Raw genomic sequence first — 15,653 nt, forward strand, 5'->3', positions numbered from 1 at the left:
CTGACACACATAAATCATATCTTGCACTGAATGCTGCATCGCTGAAGCTCATAATTCAGGTATGGCTGGATAGATGATAATGAGGCACACCTGTGGAATGAGCCTGTGCTGCAGCTACACACTGACAGCCCTGTATGGATATGATGAATATGTCAGGCCTGTTGAGGGGCTCCACTGATTAAGGGCGATGTGTCCAGATGGCAGCACAGTTTTACGTGTGCATGTAATGTGCAGCATACCATTAAAATAGGGCATCATCCCCACAATGCAAATAATTCCTGGGGGAAAGAGGGGGGGAGGGGGAGCAGTGCATGACCTAACTTAAGTGCGGATTAATGGAGGAATATTCTACACACCTCGTTTATCCTGAATCTTAACAGTGAGCTCCAGGAAAGGCTCTGTCTCCCTATCCAGCCTCCTGCTTATGGTGATATCTCCACTGTCGCGCCCCACGGTGACCGGAGAGCTCTCTGACTCCGGGTAAACCAACTCGTAGGCGGCTGACTGAAACCTGGCGGGACTGAAGCTCGTTATGACCGAGCCTATGCTGGCATCTTCAGACACGTTGAGGGAAACCACCGTGCCAGGGTCAAGCAAAGCCCTCGGCGACCGTCCCCCCCTTCCTGACCCCGCTATATCAGCAGGACGCGTCGCCCACCGCTGTGGAGCAATAGTAACCACTACACCTTCACTGGTCAGAGGGGGCCATCCGTGGTCCCTGGCAAAAACATAGAATCTGACTTCAGATGGGAGCCCCAGGATAGAGTCAACCAGCAAAACTTCCCCTGTTTTCGGGACAACATAGAAACTGCCATTTTTGGGGATTGAAATGTATGTCAACTCTGCGTTGTTGCCGCTGTCTGCGTCGACAGCCTCCAGCCTGTAAACCACACTACGGAGCGCGGTGGTGTCATCTAAAGTTATGTGCACGGTGTCTGCACTGCGAAAAGTCGGCTCGTGATCGTTGGTGTCCAAAACGTCCACTTTTACCGACGCAACCTCGAAGACGACAGACTCCGACACGCAGGTCTGGCAACACAGACCCACGCTCAGCAGGTAATCTGCGCGAGCCTCTCGGTCTAAAACCCTGGAAGTTTTCAGCAATATATTCCCCCGCTTGTGGTGGGCGAAGGCGCGGAAATCTTCGCTGCCGTTCCCGTACAGTTTGAAGTGCATCCCGGAGACTGGGCACCATTTTTGCGCGTTGATGCGCCTCACCGGAATGCTCAGTCCGTTGACTTTAGAAGCCGCCGGGGAGTTCTCAAAAACATGCCCGTGAAAGAAAGGCAGTCGTTCCTGTGTTTGATATCCAGCAGCCGGTGTCAGAAGGCAGCATAACAAAACACCCCAAATCATGTTGGTGGCAAGTTATGTCCCTCCGAGCGACTCAGGGGGGCTGGTAGAAAATCATTGAAAAAGACAAAAGAAAGACTTTTCCTTCATAGTTATCCACGATGCGATCCTTCCAGGAGACCCCTTTCAACTTAGAGCGTTTTCATCCTGAGAGATCCGTCTCTTGGCTCCATGCAGCACGGCTGCGTGCGGCCAGTCCACAGCGCTGCAGGCAGTTTGGCTGTATTCGTACCCAGCGTTGAGCACCAGAGCACCGGACAGCGCCAAGCGCGGGGGCGTGGCGGCGCACGGGGACGGAGCTCCTCGGTGAACCCCACCCTGTGTGCTGGTCAGGAGGGTCCCCGCCTCAAACCTCTACGCGCCGGCTGAGCCTTTGCACAAACAATGAGAGCCTTCCCAGTGGTGTGTCACTGCCTGCCACAAAATCCGCTCTCAGCGTGGAGAATGTTGAGAGAGAGGAGAAAAAAAATCACTCATCCCTCCTGTCCAGAAAAAGTCAAGTAAACACACTCCTTTTTACGCTCTGACTGGAAACCTTCCGGGTCCAGTGGAGCAGTTAGGGCTGCCTTGCTCAAGAACACTTTTGCTGAGTGCACCACACACACACACACTCATCTTCTCCCTCTCTGCCTGAGGAATCCACGACCTGAAATTCCTCTTTCAACTTTAGGCTACAGTTCCTATAATGCACTGCATTCCTGCAGTCACATGCTCACACAATCAAGTTTCATCTACAGCTCCAACAGGGGGGGGGGATGGAGAATGTCAATAAAAATGCAATTGCCAGGACCTGGACTGTTAGACTGTGTAAACATGATTTAAGACAGCCTTGGCTGCGTGGCTCCATACCTCTTTGCAGCCACTGCTATATGCACACCAGAGTTCAAATTAACATTGTCATACTGATTTCTCTTCTCTCCCCTACCCACTCTGCTACAGCCTGCCGAGCACCCAGGGCACTCTAAACCTAATCTGTAGGTGTCTGCTGCTAATTCCCACAGACTGCACACTTCCAATTCCCCTCACTTCCCTGACAAGTCAGAAGACTAAATATTACATGGACTGGAAGGCTCAGAATTGTCAAAAAGATAAGGAAATAATGGGCTAGAGAGCACGGCTGCACGCTCTGTTGAGTTTGTCTGCCATGTCATGTCAACCTTAACTTTAGACGTGCATGGATCAATATTCATATGCATTGAGGGGTGTGATGTTTAGCTGGACCTGCGAGTCACTGCCATTCCCCCTGCTCATACATAGGCTACATTTGTATTCAGTTTGGAAACTCGTTAAAGCTCCTGCTGAAAGATCTTTATCAATTTGCAACCACAATCCATCACTGCAATTTTAGCCGAATCCACTCTCTGCAGTAAACGGTTCTTTTCAGGCAATAACTCCGGTAACTGGCGGTGAGCCCCCAGACAATTTTGAATCACAGCCTGCAGCTGGAGCACAAAGCTCATATTGGTTGATCGGTGTATTCTTTTACACGGTGCAAGCTGCGGGCTGTGTCACCACGACACATGAGCCATCCCACACTTGCTGGTGTTTTTACAATCTCTGACCTAAGGAGGCATTTCGAAATATGTGCACCAAAATAGCCTCAGAGAAAAATATGACAGGGAGCCTATTGACGGGAAAGGATCTCATGTAACATTTAAGGTGAAATTGTGATGTCTAAATACTGTCTGAGAGGACACTGCGTTTTCCATTCTGCTCTGTAACTTCTCTTTGAACTTCCTGAGTGCTTAATGAATGCAAATCAAATCCTGTCTTTTATCATGTTGTCTCACATGGTGAAATTTACCATGACTGCCAGCATTGGAGATAGCTGTAGCAAAGGCTAATTCAATCACAGGGCTAGGCCAGAGTGTGAGGCATAGTTTACTTGGGGGTTGCGGCAGCGATCCACTGAGATGAAACGCCAACATACACCGCATAAAAAACAACAAAGCTGTAATGAATTTAAAAAAAATTAAAAAATCATGAAACGGTCTCATCATCCCTCTTCTCCAACAGATAACTGAGAGCTGCGGGGCATTAAAGAAAAAAAAAATCACAGCGAAGAAAGCAGCCGCCGAACATTAGAAAGCTTCATGCTTACTTAATGAATAATTGACCGAATCCATTCCCTTCACTCAAACAGAGGCAGACGTAGCTTCTGAAGGCAAAGGTTGTAGCCTTGTAGCATTTAAAACATTCTACCTTTGCGTCTGTGTTCCTCAGAGAGAAGGGATGATGGGATGGGGGGGGGGTCCCACAATGTCTTGTGTGGGTGTTCTGTAAGTTGCAGGTTGTCTATTATTCTTCCTGGAAAAGCAATGTAAAAAACAAAACAAAAAAGAAACTAAACAGGAAGTGATTGAAGGTAGTGTTAACAGGACTCGGCACTAACATATGTTAATAGGTGATGTTAAGTGTCTTAAAAATAGACGGTTCAGCAGAAGTCAAATAAATAATTGGCTGAAACAGACAGGTTTATTAAAGAATGACAGCACTGTTAAAATTAATGACTCAGCATCCAGCTCTCTGGTTGCTATTCATCTGTGAACAGTTCTGGTAAACATCTATGGAAACCTTACCCCACATGTTCGCCTGGAAGAGCTGCAAAGAGCCATTTCTGGAAACGCCATGACAGGAGCAGCAGCTCTGTAGTGCCGTTCACTGTAGTGTTCCTGTGTATATGGGCCCCTCAGGACATTTTCTCTCATCACAACCTGAAGGCAAAAAGCATTTAGAGGAGCTGGATAAATATAAAGTCATTTCCCTTGTGTATTAGGTACGGCTAATTAGATTTGATCTGTGATCCCCTCAAGGCACCTACCACCTACTGTAGTTTTTAAGCTGTGCTGTAGAAACCAAAACTGTTTATTAAAAGAGGTATTAATTATGTGTGCAACCTGGTTCAGATTTTACCTTCACCAATAATAATGCAGTGAAGGTGCCATCAGGTTTTGAAAATGTCAGTTGTGCGGAGAAACGGCAACAAAACCAAACCGTCTAATTACCGAGCATCTCTTTAGCCTTTTACTAAGAATGTCACATCTCGTAAGAGCTGATGTTTGTTCATTGAAAGATTCCACAAGTATAACAAAACGAGAACAACAGCAGCTACTTTGAAGGAAAAAGCCTAAAATAGTTTAATGATTAATGCATGGCCTGTTGTTTTGATAGAAACAAACCTCGCAACTTCAGGGCCACATCTTGTCTAAGGAGCGTTTTTATTATATCTACATTCTGATTAGTGGAGCCTGGGGTTGCCCCAGTGATTAGCACACTAAGAAATGTTCATTGATTTGAACAGTATCTCATTCTAGCCTCGAACAATCACGACTTTCTATTAGCACATTAAAAGATTCCTCACATCATCAAAAGACACAGGAGAAAGTCATTGAAAAATGAAGGAAAAAATTTAAAATCTGCATAACTCAGTGTCCCTGTTGCTCTGCCCAACTAAGAGGTGAGATTTTTTTTGAAAGAGGCACTGATGGTGTTCTCTTTGAAACACATTTTAAAGAGTTACCTCGGATGCACAATCTCAATTCTTTTCTCAGTTAATTATACCAGCAAGCCACAGCCATTAGGCAGGTTTCCATTACTTGGCCAGTTCAAGGCTATGAACAAATAGTGCAAATTCAATAATGTGCTATTTATGAGGCTGAGAGGATTATGATGAGGGGCCCATCTGGGGGGAAATATGAAAAATACTGAATGCTTGCTGAGCCAGGCAGACTTAAAGGTCCAGTGTGTAGGATTTAGAGATATACTGGCAGAAACGGAATATAATAAGAGTGGGTTTTCTTACATGTGTAATCACCTAAAAATAAGTTGCGTCTTCATTACCTTAAAATGAGCCATTTATATCTACTTGGGTCTTCGTCTACAGAGAATGCCTTGTTGCACCGCCATGTTTCTACAGTAGCCTGGAACGGACAAATCAAACACTGACTTTAGTTAGGGCCATTCGTATTTTCATGTTTTCACGTCAGCCACCATAGTCAGAAGCCCCTTCAAGAAGGGTGTCGGAAAAACATTGATATTTTAACGCAAAACTGCCTTATTTAGTGTTTTTACCGGTTTAAATTGCCGGGTTTGTTTGTTTCGGAGAGCAAGAGACCTCTGCAGATAATTTGGGTCCTGGTAAAAACCCCCTGAACGTTTGGATCTTGTGTTATCAGAGGAAAAAGGGACGCACACATTAGCATGTGCTAGGCTAGCAGTCCTTTTGCTACATGCCAAACAGCAACAAAGAAACACTCAGTGCCTCTTAAAGTAAATAAAAAAATTAAATAAAAAAAAAGTAGATGCTTCCTTGGTAGGATGGGTCCTTCCAAGTTAGGTCCTACAGAGGCAAGACTCCTTTCTCACATTTGGTGAACACATATTTAAACAGGCTAGCAAGTGCCCAGGTGCGTCATCAATGAGGCCCCGCCTTTAACTCCAGCAAATCGTGTGCAAAGAATTGTGGGTACTGAGGATACAGACTGTGCATTCCAATACCCATGCTACTATACTATATAGTATGCCAGAAAAAGATTTAGTGTGTCCCAATACATAGTATCTCAAATGCAGTATGCCAAAAATACCAGAATGTTCTACTACATCCGGTACGATTTTGCAGCAAGCCAGTTTGCTTTTCTGGCTATTATGACACACAATCCTCTGCGCAGTGGATGATACGTCACATCAACTGAGCCCTAAATAAATGTCTGCTTAACAGCTTATTCACAGCGGTTTGACATCTGATTGACAGCTGTCAGAAATCGCAATGACAGATGACAGCGCATTCGAGTAACTGACGACCAGTCAAATAGTATTTATAGGAATATTGATTGAGTGAACAAAATAATCATTAATATTATGAACAACAAAAGGACATAACAATAAAAATAACAACGACAGAAAATCATATGTTAGAATCTACAATCTGTGCAGTTAGAACTTTAAAGTTAAACTACATACATCGCAAAGTAACAACAGCAGAGCTCTCCGGGTTGATCTATGTCTCTGGCGAACTCGCTAAGTGGCGTTTGTTTTATCTCTGAAGGAAACAAAGGAAAAGCAAAGAAATCAAGAGGGTTAAAGTTCGGGGTGTAACGTAATGAGAAAGTAGCCTTCTCGATTGTGTGCATACTGCATGTAACTGTATGAACTTAAGGGCAGCTGCAGTACTTACTAAAAGTAAAACGAAAAGGTACGTAACTCGGAACGTACCCACACATGCATCCCGGAAAAATTCTCTGAAGGAAGGACTTGGTCCTCGGTAATAATTGAAAGATCACACTGAAAACAGTCCTTTGGCGGGTTTTGATAATGTAGCCTCCTTGAAATTTAGCTGTTTAAGGATCCTTCCTTGACGTTAAGATACACGATCTGTCTTGTAACGTTAAACTGCTTTATTCAGTGTTTAAATCACCTGGTCTGTTTGTTTTGGAGAGGAAGAGGCCTCTACAGATAATTTGGCTCCCAGTAAAAACCTCCTGAGCAGAAACATGATGAATTCTACCCAGGAAAAGATTCAGCTGGTCGCAATGTGCAATTGTCACCACTAGATGCCACTAAATCTCCTTTAATTCTACACACCAGACCTTTAATTATTTCTTTAGTGGTGGTGGTCCTGCATTATCTCCTATATGATTTACAAATGGAAAAAAACGAGACGCCTCTGCCCCTCATTATCCGTGACTAAACCACTGGATCCTATTATCAGATCTTTATTATGTAGCTTTAGTCACACCTTTTTTAACCTCCATCCTTTGTACATCAGTGAGAACTGTCAGTGATGAGTCAGTGTCAGAGATTAAAATAGATAGTCTCAAAAACCTTGCCTTATTCTTCCATTTCTTCTACCTCTGTGAAATCTGTTCAATTCTTCCAGGGTACACAGTTAAGTGGCTTCCTAATAAGACTAAATCTAAATGGACTTTATGCTCATATATCACACACACAGTGGTGCCCTCCAATAGAGGTCTCTTATCCAGCAAAAGTACCCTGCGGTTCATCATCACTGTTTTGCAATGGGGGGGAGAAAGCTTTACACAGTCAGTTTAGGAGTTGTTTTCCAGCAGGACCAATCATTTAAAGAATAATGAGGGCGTTTTAAGCAGCTCCCAGGAACATAAATTTCACAGCCTGCTTCAGGATGTGTCCTGAGTGTTTGTTTTACAAAATAAAAGCTGCTAAATACTGGCCAAAATCAATGTGTACACTTCCAACAAATTCTACTCATATGGTGACCTATATATTGTTGGCAATATAATCCCTCAACAGCTTATGTAAGATATATATTTTGGTCATTTGACGTCACTGAAGTGAACAGATATAGTTAGGGCCATTTTTGTGTCTTTGTAAACATGCTAGCAAACCGGTGTTTCTAATGGTTTCACTGGTGTAACATGAGTGTAGTTAGTCCAGGAGGCTGTGACACGTCCTTACCTTCGTCTCTTCTTCTTTATCCCATTTAATGTTCATCTTCCCGGCCTGCTAAATACCTTCAGTGAAGCAGTAACATCGATATCCTCCATTACTGTTTCCCTTTGGCGCCTGTTAGCTCAGTTAGAGGAGGATCTCTGGCGCCCTCACCTGTCTCTATAGAGTACTGCAGTGTTGTAAACAGCATCACTGAGGGCAAAGTTTTAGTGGACTACAATTACCAGGGATAATAGATATAATTGGGTTTCAGATCAAACTACAGCGCACAGAGGGCTGGGAAATTACTGTACAAGGCAACTCATAAAATACTGAGCTTAACTGCAGTATAAAATCTGAAGAAGAGAGAGCTCCTGAGGAAATACAATTTTAATAAAATGAGTTAAAAAAGAGAAAGTAGGGTAGAAATAAAACGAGGGGAACTGGGGAAAATAGTCAGAGCCCATTTAAGATGTTAATACACTGCTCAATAAATGTGGTTACAGTAAACTGCACGTCAGCAACCTCAGACTAACAGATTGTTTGCATTCCCAGCAATATGGATGTAATGTTTTCTACCTATTAATTAGGAGTTTATTTCATTATTTCATTTCATTTTCTGACAAAGACAATCACGTCATTTAACAGTAAAAAGCCTGTTTAATTGCAGAATATATTGACAGTACAGTACAGCAATAAAAACACTGCCATATTGCTCCTATTATACATGACTTACACAGCTGCTGTTCAGCTTATTAATCAAAAACAGTAATACGGTACTTGTACAGTAATGATGAGAAACACAACATACAGACAGGCTCACAGAGCACTTTGCCCATCACTTTCCACTGACAGGTGGCTGTGTTAATTAAGAAATGCACAATATTACAATAATCAAAAGAGCAAGAACAAAGACAAAGAGCATTCGATCCCTACGGTAGTGGTGTCCTCGTCGCCGAGGCTAAAGGGACAAACTGGGCTGGAACGACTGGTCACACGGGGAGCAGAGATGCACAGCCACGAAGCCCACAGACGAGAACAAAACAAAAGATAATAAAAACCAAAAAAATATGGATTACTTTGTAAGTACACATTACATACATGACATGAAATGACTTGACGCTGTCCATGGTCACTCATTACTCTGAACTGGCCTTCATTCACCACATTACATCCTCTTTATTACTGTACCTCAGTACATGTATCACATGGGTGCTGTTGCATTTCACTACAAAGATTCAGTTTGTAAATAAGGGCACCACAGCTGCTTCTTCGCAGCCCTGTTCTCCGTCAGCTACCGCAGAATCCTGGGAGCCGACCTGTCGTCAGTCACTGCCTTGCGGAGTCTCACCCCCCGGCGTATAGACACCAGCATATCCTTGTCCTCCTGGGTCATAGAGGACGGCTCCTGGGGCACACACTGAGCCAGATCCCCTGGCAGTGGGCTGTGGAAAGGGAAGTGACCCTCACCGAGGGCGTGGGCGCTAGCTGCCAGCTCCCCTATCTTCTCAACCAGGCTGTGGCGGTTGGCAGCAAGCAGAGGGTCCTCCTCAGCGCTGTGGGCGACCATGCCGGGTGCCTGCTGGGTGTAAACGGTCCTGTCAGACCCTCCTCCTCCACAGCCCCATGTTGTGTCGGGGAGGCTCATCCGCTTTGGAGAACCCCTCATGTAGTCACAAGCAGCTGGGTCGTCACCGTACAGAAACTCCTCGCTGCCTGCACGATGCTGGGATGGGCTAGCATACCCCGGTGAATCTGGCACTGTGGGGGTCTTAACTGGCACAATGGGTGGTCGGATGGGAATGGGGCCAGATGTGGACGGCGTGCGTCTCACTCCAGTTTTGGAGGATGGTGTCCGGCGAATGGTTGCCGTCCCCGAGGTGATGACTCCAGAGCTGCTGCCCCCTGCACCGTTTGGAGTTCCCTGCAGAGTCTTACCTGCAGGCAGACCTGCTGTGCTGGCAGGCCTCTTGGTTTGGATCATGCGACGGTAGCTCTGAGCAATGTTACTGTGGCGTGGGATGGTGGAGGACTTGTCAAAGTCTGCCTGTCCTTCGCTGTCAGCATCCCCGTTGAGGGAGTAGCATTCATAATCAGAACCTAGAAGTGACAGTGAGTCATGAGCATCTATTTTTCCACTGAATAATAGAGAACACTGAAAACAGCCATGTTTTGAAGAGTTATTTTGCAGATTTTATACATCAGAACTTATCGCATACAGTAATTAGCACTGAAAGCAAATAGTATAGCACTTTCCAAATTGCATAGGCGTAAAGATCAGAATTCAAATCAAGATCCCATCAAAACTGCAGAGAAAAACAACAGGACAATTCATAAATTCTGTGCTGTGTATGGATAATATATGTGCTTTACCCCTGGAGGAGTGTGTGGCTGTTAAGGGTGAGTGTTACCTTGTGAGGGTATGGTGTCCTCAGAGCAAGAGGGGGTGTTGGTCTGAGTGCTGTAGCCGCTGGAGTACTGCAGAGAGTCCCTGCTGCTCTTCTGCTGCTCCATACTCAAGCCTCTGGTCAGAACCATAGCTAGAGTACTGGCTGCTGGAGAGAGTGGCTCGCCATGCTGAGGCACACACACACACACACACACACACACACACACACAGATACAGACAGGGAAATACATTAAGATTAGCACACATTTACATATGCAATTCACCGCACTACAATTCTCTAGGTGAACAAATGTATGTACTGACATTTACATTTTAACTCCATGAGGACTTCGTACCTTGGCTGCAATGGTTCCCGGGCCCATTCTTGCTCGGTGTGGATCATCTGCTTGCATGCCAGAATACCCCAGCGGACTAGGCGGAGCTTCCAGTTCTCTCATCTTATCCATCGACTCCCTCCTACGCTGCAGAGTGCTGGCCAGTGACGGCTCACAGGATTTGGCCCAGTCCTGCAGCAGCAGACGGAACAATGAGACTGTCCTACAACTGCGCGTCTCCAGTGTTTGCCTCCCAACAGTCGGGCAAGTCTGCTAAACACGGAAGCTGCTGATTTGGCTCATGAACCGGTTAGATGCCAATGTAGATATGAGCAGATTACATCGAGCTGTGCAAGTGTTGTTAAATGATAGAGCCGTCTCAGTTTAGCACATCTTTGTGAGGAAAAGATTGCCAAACTGAGCTCGATGAGCAACAGCGAAATGGCGACAGAGAGGTTAATCTGTGCATGAAGGCAATAAAAAACAAGAAGCAAAGAAGCAACAAAGTTTTTAAAAAAGCAAACCCAAAAGTAAAATTGCAAATGAAAACAAACCTTCCAGCTAGGAACCTTTGATGTGGGTGAGGGGGTGTTGGATCCAGGGGAGTGGTTAAATGTGGGGGACGCAGGAAGTATGACAGAGAGAGGCCTGATGGTGCCAGTGTGAGAGAAAGCAGGGCGGAAGGTACCGAAGGATGAGCATGAGCCAAACTGCAAAACGGACAGACAAGTCTGAGTCAGAGTGCTCAACATCCATGAATAGTCCACGTCAAACCGCATTGCAGCTGTGGAGCAGAGCCCACGGGCCTCTTTAATCTATAGATAACAATGAGTGAAATGCACAGTACATCGCGTGTGTGTGTGTGTGTGTGTGTGTGTGTGTGTGTGTGTGTGTGTGTGTGTGTGTGTCCAATAAGGCAAGTAGTTTGGTGAGATGCTTGCAGTACTAACCGCTGTGGGAGAGTTGCACTCGCTGACAGACTGGCAGGTTTCTGAAGCCTCAGAGGAGGCTGAGCTTGTTGATTTCTGGGAAAGGGGAGATGGGAGTAAAAACAGTGGAGGGGAAAGAGGAAATGGGAGAGAAAGGTAGGTGTGAGAGATGAGAGATGCACAGGAAAAGGGTTATAGTTGGAGAAGAGTATTGATGAGCTTTAGGAGGAGTGAGGTATTTTGGTCTCTGAGGGGATCTACAGACCGTAGCCTAGATCAGAAATAAAGTAGCCCGTAAGATCATTTATTCAGAAAAGAACATTGCATCAGTTGGTGTGCTGAGTGTGCTCTGTACACTACACTCTGTTCAGACCGTGAGAGTCTGAATAACTTTATCAGTCCGGTGGGATAAAAATTCAACATTTGCAACACAGAAAGCTCTATTGCAGCAAAAACGAAAAAGCTCTGACTGGGTTTGGTGGTCGAGCTACAGAGCGCTTATTGAGACATATGGGTTTTTGTCTGAAACGCGAACATGACAAGATTGAAGGTGCCAGGTGGGAAAGAATCACTGTTAAACAGAAAGAATTGGTGTAGATCTACTGTGACAAGAAAGTGGTGCAGTTTCTCTGTCCTCCTGCCCCGCAGCATTACTGCCTGAGGAGTCTCTGGAGCTAACAAGTCTGCTTTGTGCCTTGTTGCCTCCGTAAAATCCCTCAGTTCTCCCTGATCAAAGAATAAACTCCAGTGTTTTGGGTGAGACTGCTACCTGGCTGGCGATGTCAGAGGGCATGGGTGACGGAGGCTTTGAGTGGGTGTTGGCGTCCTGGGATACGAAGCCTGAGTCATGGGAGGAGACGCTGCTGAGCCGATGAGCTCCTGCCGAGGGCATCTGGAGGAGGCTGTTGACAGGAAATTACATCAGAATATGGAAGATTTACAATGATTAAATAAAACAAAACAAAAAACAAGGTAAAATGTAATTTCTCCTTTGCAGGTATTCATCAAGAGGCAACCTCCAGGGCTTAACAATGAAGCCAAAGCGCAAGTGCTAAAAACTGCAGTTCCTTGAATGGCCACTTGAGGCAAGTCAACCCCACAGACCCCCATGTTACCCAACTTCACAACAGAAATGAAGACATTTACAGCCAGGTATGAAAAATAGTTTTGGTCTCTGTGGCTAATTTCAACATTCATGACAAATGTGCAGGGCTGAATTCTTAAATAACTTTTACTATTGCTTCAAGTTAGGCATAAGTCTATGAGTCAGATCCACCCCTTGGTTCTCCACAGGACCAGCCTCTCGCCCAAATATGTTCACTTCTGGCGCCAAACAAAACATGAAAGCAACGGCAAAAATGCTGAACTCGTGGCTTCAAAGCGGGCGTCCACAAACCAATGGGTGATATCTCAGTAGCAGCGTCCAATATTTTATACAGTGTAGGGTACCCATTTACTGTGTCATAATTAAATGTCATTTATTAATCATTAATAATTTAGCCTTTTGTTTTTGTATACTGAAGGATTTTGTTTTGTTTATTGAGCAATGACTTTTCCACGCCACTTTAAAGTAACAGTGTTTGGGATTTGGTGCCATCTAGTGGTGAGGTTGTAGTTTGCAACCAGCTGAATAATCCTCTGCTTACTCCTCCCTTTCCATGTGTGTAGAGAACCTACAGTGGCTTTCACTTTAACGTTAAAAACAGGAAAGGTCCTCTCTACAGATCCTCTCTAGGTGTGAAGGGCTCTTTTTGAGCTAACAAAAGCACAACGATTCTTAGTTTCCGTAGATTGTAAACTAATTACGTATATTATATTCCATAGTTGCCAATCGATTCCCATAAATCCTATACACTGCTCCTTTAAATCTCATCAGGCAAAACAAAGTGAAGAGATGTATTGAATTTCAGCACTCTCCAGCTGAGAGCAGAGTACACTGTCAATACTAAATGCATTATGAGGCGCAAGGGAGTTTTACCTTTTTAGTAAAGGAGATAAATCATCCATGTCAAAATTAAAATACAATCAACTGTACAACTGAACACAGTGACAGCCTACAATGGGCGGGGCAAAGTCTTTCCTGTGGGCCAGCCTGCTGCAGGCACACAGCTACTGACCGAACATCTGGCCTCACAGGGACCTCTTTTTCTTCGGAAGGGTGTCTGCCGTGGCTACCGTCAGTTCACGACAGCAATTATAAGGTCCACCTATGGTCAGATTGGCTGTTTCATTTAGACATGCATGATGCACCTCTTCATGACAGTGCTTTGCATTAGTACACACAGGTCATTGCTGCTCATTGCTGGACAACACTGCAATGCAATACACCTTTTCACTTTGTTTTCTGTGTTGCGATTTGATTTTAATGTGGCATGAAAAATTCATGTCTTTTATTCTATTATGACACTGTACGTTCATAGATAAAAAGGAAATACATATTACAACGCATATTTTATTTCACCCTTTCCCCTTGTTTCATTTGGGCATCATCAATCTTCCATAAAGACACACAGTTTGCACATAAAACAGGACTGCGATCACGATTCTGGCATTTTCCCCCTTTTATTCCGCTCTGAAACTTGTTATGGGCAGATTTATGTGTAGGCCATGGCAAAAAGGAGAACAAAAAACTAAATGAAAAATTGATCACAAAAGCTGAGAACATGAAGGCAGCGTGATGTGAAAATTCTAAATGATGCCATTCTTCTAATTTTTTGTGCATCAAAGAGCATCCAAAAGTTATCCCTTCTTTGATTCTGCTTTCCCTCTGAGCATTAACAGCTGTCTTTGTGCTTTTTGTCTCCTGGTTGTCACTCTCTCTTAGCGTTGCTTCTCTTTATCACCCACGCATCTGAGAATGTGCAACTTGTGCTTCTCACCTTCCCTCTGTACTGCTCTCCCACACCTCCTCCTCCCCCTCTCCCTCTGGAATATATCTGAAGTTATCACTTCTCCTTAATCTTTGTCCTCTAGGATGAGGCTTAAGGAGGAGCGCCAAATTAAATATGACAAATTAAAAATAATTCATTACTAGACGCTATCCTTTTCCTCTTTTTTTTCACTCTCATCTGTGCTGTTAAGAAGTGTTTTTCTTTCACTCTGCTACCAAGACCTTTGTCTCTTGATCACAACTTTTTTTCCCACATATCACTAAAATTCCTTTTACACCAATCTTGTGATTTTCATTTTGCACCCACAGCTGAATCTTGACAAGTTTCTCTCCATGCAGAGAAAATTCTATGACCTTCAGTTTATCAAAAACCTTGTACAGACTCAGTGGATAAACTGAAACGTCGACAGCAGTCAAGTTCAGGCCAAGGCTGTTCCTCCAAGTTTCATATGGGAGATTTAAGCTTTTCAAGGACTAGTCGACTGCCATAAAAAACATCACACTAACTGTGATTTAAAGCCTGAATCTGTGTTAAAATTAGTCAAACAGTCAGTGTCTGCCTTGTGAATAAATATAGAGCACTAAAAATAGGCTGCGGTGTTAAAAGCAGGGAGGCTGTGTTAGGAACTGTAACACCAAAGCAAGGTGATGACTTGTGATAACAAGGATTGACGTTGCTTTAATTCAGTGCTACAAGGGTTTATTTGTGAATTAAAGCTTGTCTCCTGACCTAGACAAAACCTTTGACCCACATTTGCAGACAAATTCTGAACTATCACTATTAGACTTACAAATATGTGAATTTTGGTTCTCGTGCGGGGCTCATGGCTGTCAGGCTGTAGTGTTTCACAGCTTTGGTGCTAATCTGGCTGTAAGAAGCTTGAGGACTGCAAATCTGCCAGGAGCAAGAGCTGAGAAGCTGGCAAGATGTGTCATGTTCTGCATGTCGACTGTCACTGATAGTCTGGCTGCGCGGGGGGGGTCACCTGCTTGCGTATTCATGACAACCTTTAATATTTCATTCCTTCGCTAGTGTAGATGAGTTGAAATCAAGAACGTGCATGCATGTTTACTCAAAACAGCATGACAGCTGAGATACAGTGTGAATAAAATCCAACATTAACAACACATCTGACACGGCGCACAAAACAAAACACAGAGCAACAAGGTGTGTGTAGATGTGTGTGTGTGTGTGTGTTATTAGGCTGTACCTGCACATGCTGCTCTTCCTGGAGCCGGTGCTGCTGGGGGAGGAAGGGGGGGTCTGGTAGGACCAGCTATAGTCAGAGCCTTTTAGGTCTCGGATCACCTGCGGCGACACATAAACATATTGTGATGATCAGGGGTTGAAT

The 15,653-nt window shown here is 44.5% G+C and overlaps 2 protein-coding genes across 4 annotated transcripts in view; both read right to left on the reverse strand.

Moving 5' to 3' along the window:
- Positions 1–1,478, reverse strand: part of LOC126408610 (neural-cadherin-like) — a 101,148-nt gene extending 99,670 nt beyond the window's left edge. The window contains exon 1 of the mRNA XM_050074273.1: positions 357–1,478. Coding sequence (XP_049930230.1) covers positions 357–1,356 — 1,000 coding nt within the window. The 5' untranslated portion in view covers positions 1,357–1,478. The remainder of the gene's footprint in view (positions 1–356) is intronic.
- Positions 1,479–8,398: 6,920 nt separating this feature from the next.
- Positions 8,399–15,653, reverse strand: part of mtss1la (MTSS I-BAR domain containing 2a) — a 32,684-nt gene continuing 25,429 nt past the window's right edge. The window contains exons 9-15 of one of the 3 annotated variants that reach the window (XM_050073251.1): positions 15,513–15,610; positions 12,181–12,313; positions 11,433–11,507; positions 11,037–11,192; positions 10,504–10,674; positions 10,170–10,335; positions 8,399–9,858 (exon numbers count right to left, since the gene is read on the reverse strand). In XM_050073251.1, coding sequence (XP_049929208.1) covers positions 9,053–9,858; positions 10,170–10,335; positions 10,504–10,674; positions 11,037–11,192; positions 11,433–11,507; positions 12,181–12,313; positions 15,513–15,610 — 1,605 coding nt within the window. In that variant the 3' untranslated portion in view covers positions 8,399–9,052. The remainder of the gene's footprint in view (positions 9,859–10,169; positions 10,336–10,503; positions 10,675–11,036; positions 11,193–11,432; positions 11,508–12,180; positions 12,314–15,512; positions 15,611–15,653) is intronic. The other 2 variants (XM_050073252.1, XM_050073253.1) reach the window with 2 other exon arrangements.

The sequence above is a fragment of the Epinephelus moara genome, chromosome 20, assembly GCF_006386435.1.
Source record: "Epinephelus moara isolate mb chromosome 20, YSFRI_EMoa_1.0, whole genome shotgun sequence".
In the NCBI taxonomy this organism is placed as follows: Eukaryota; Metazoa; Chordata; class Actinopteri; order Perciformes; family Serranidae; genus Epinephelus; species Epinephelus moara.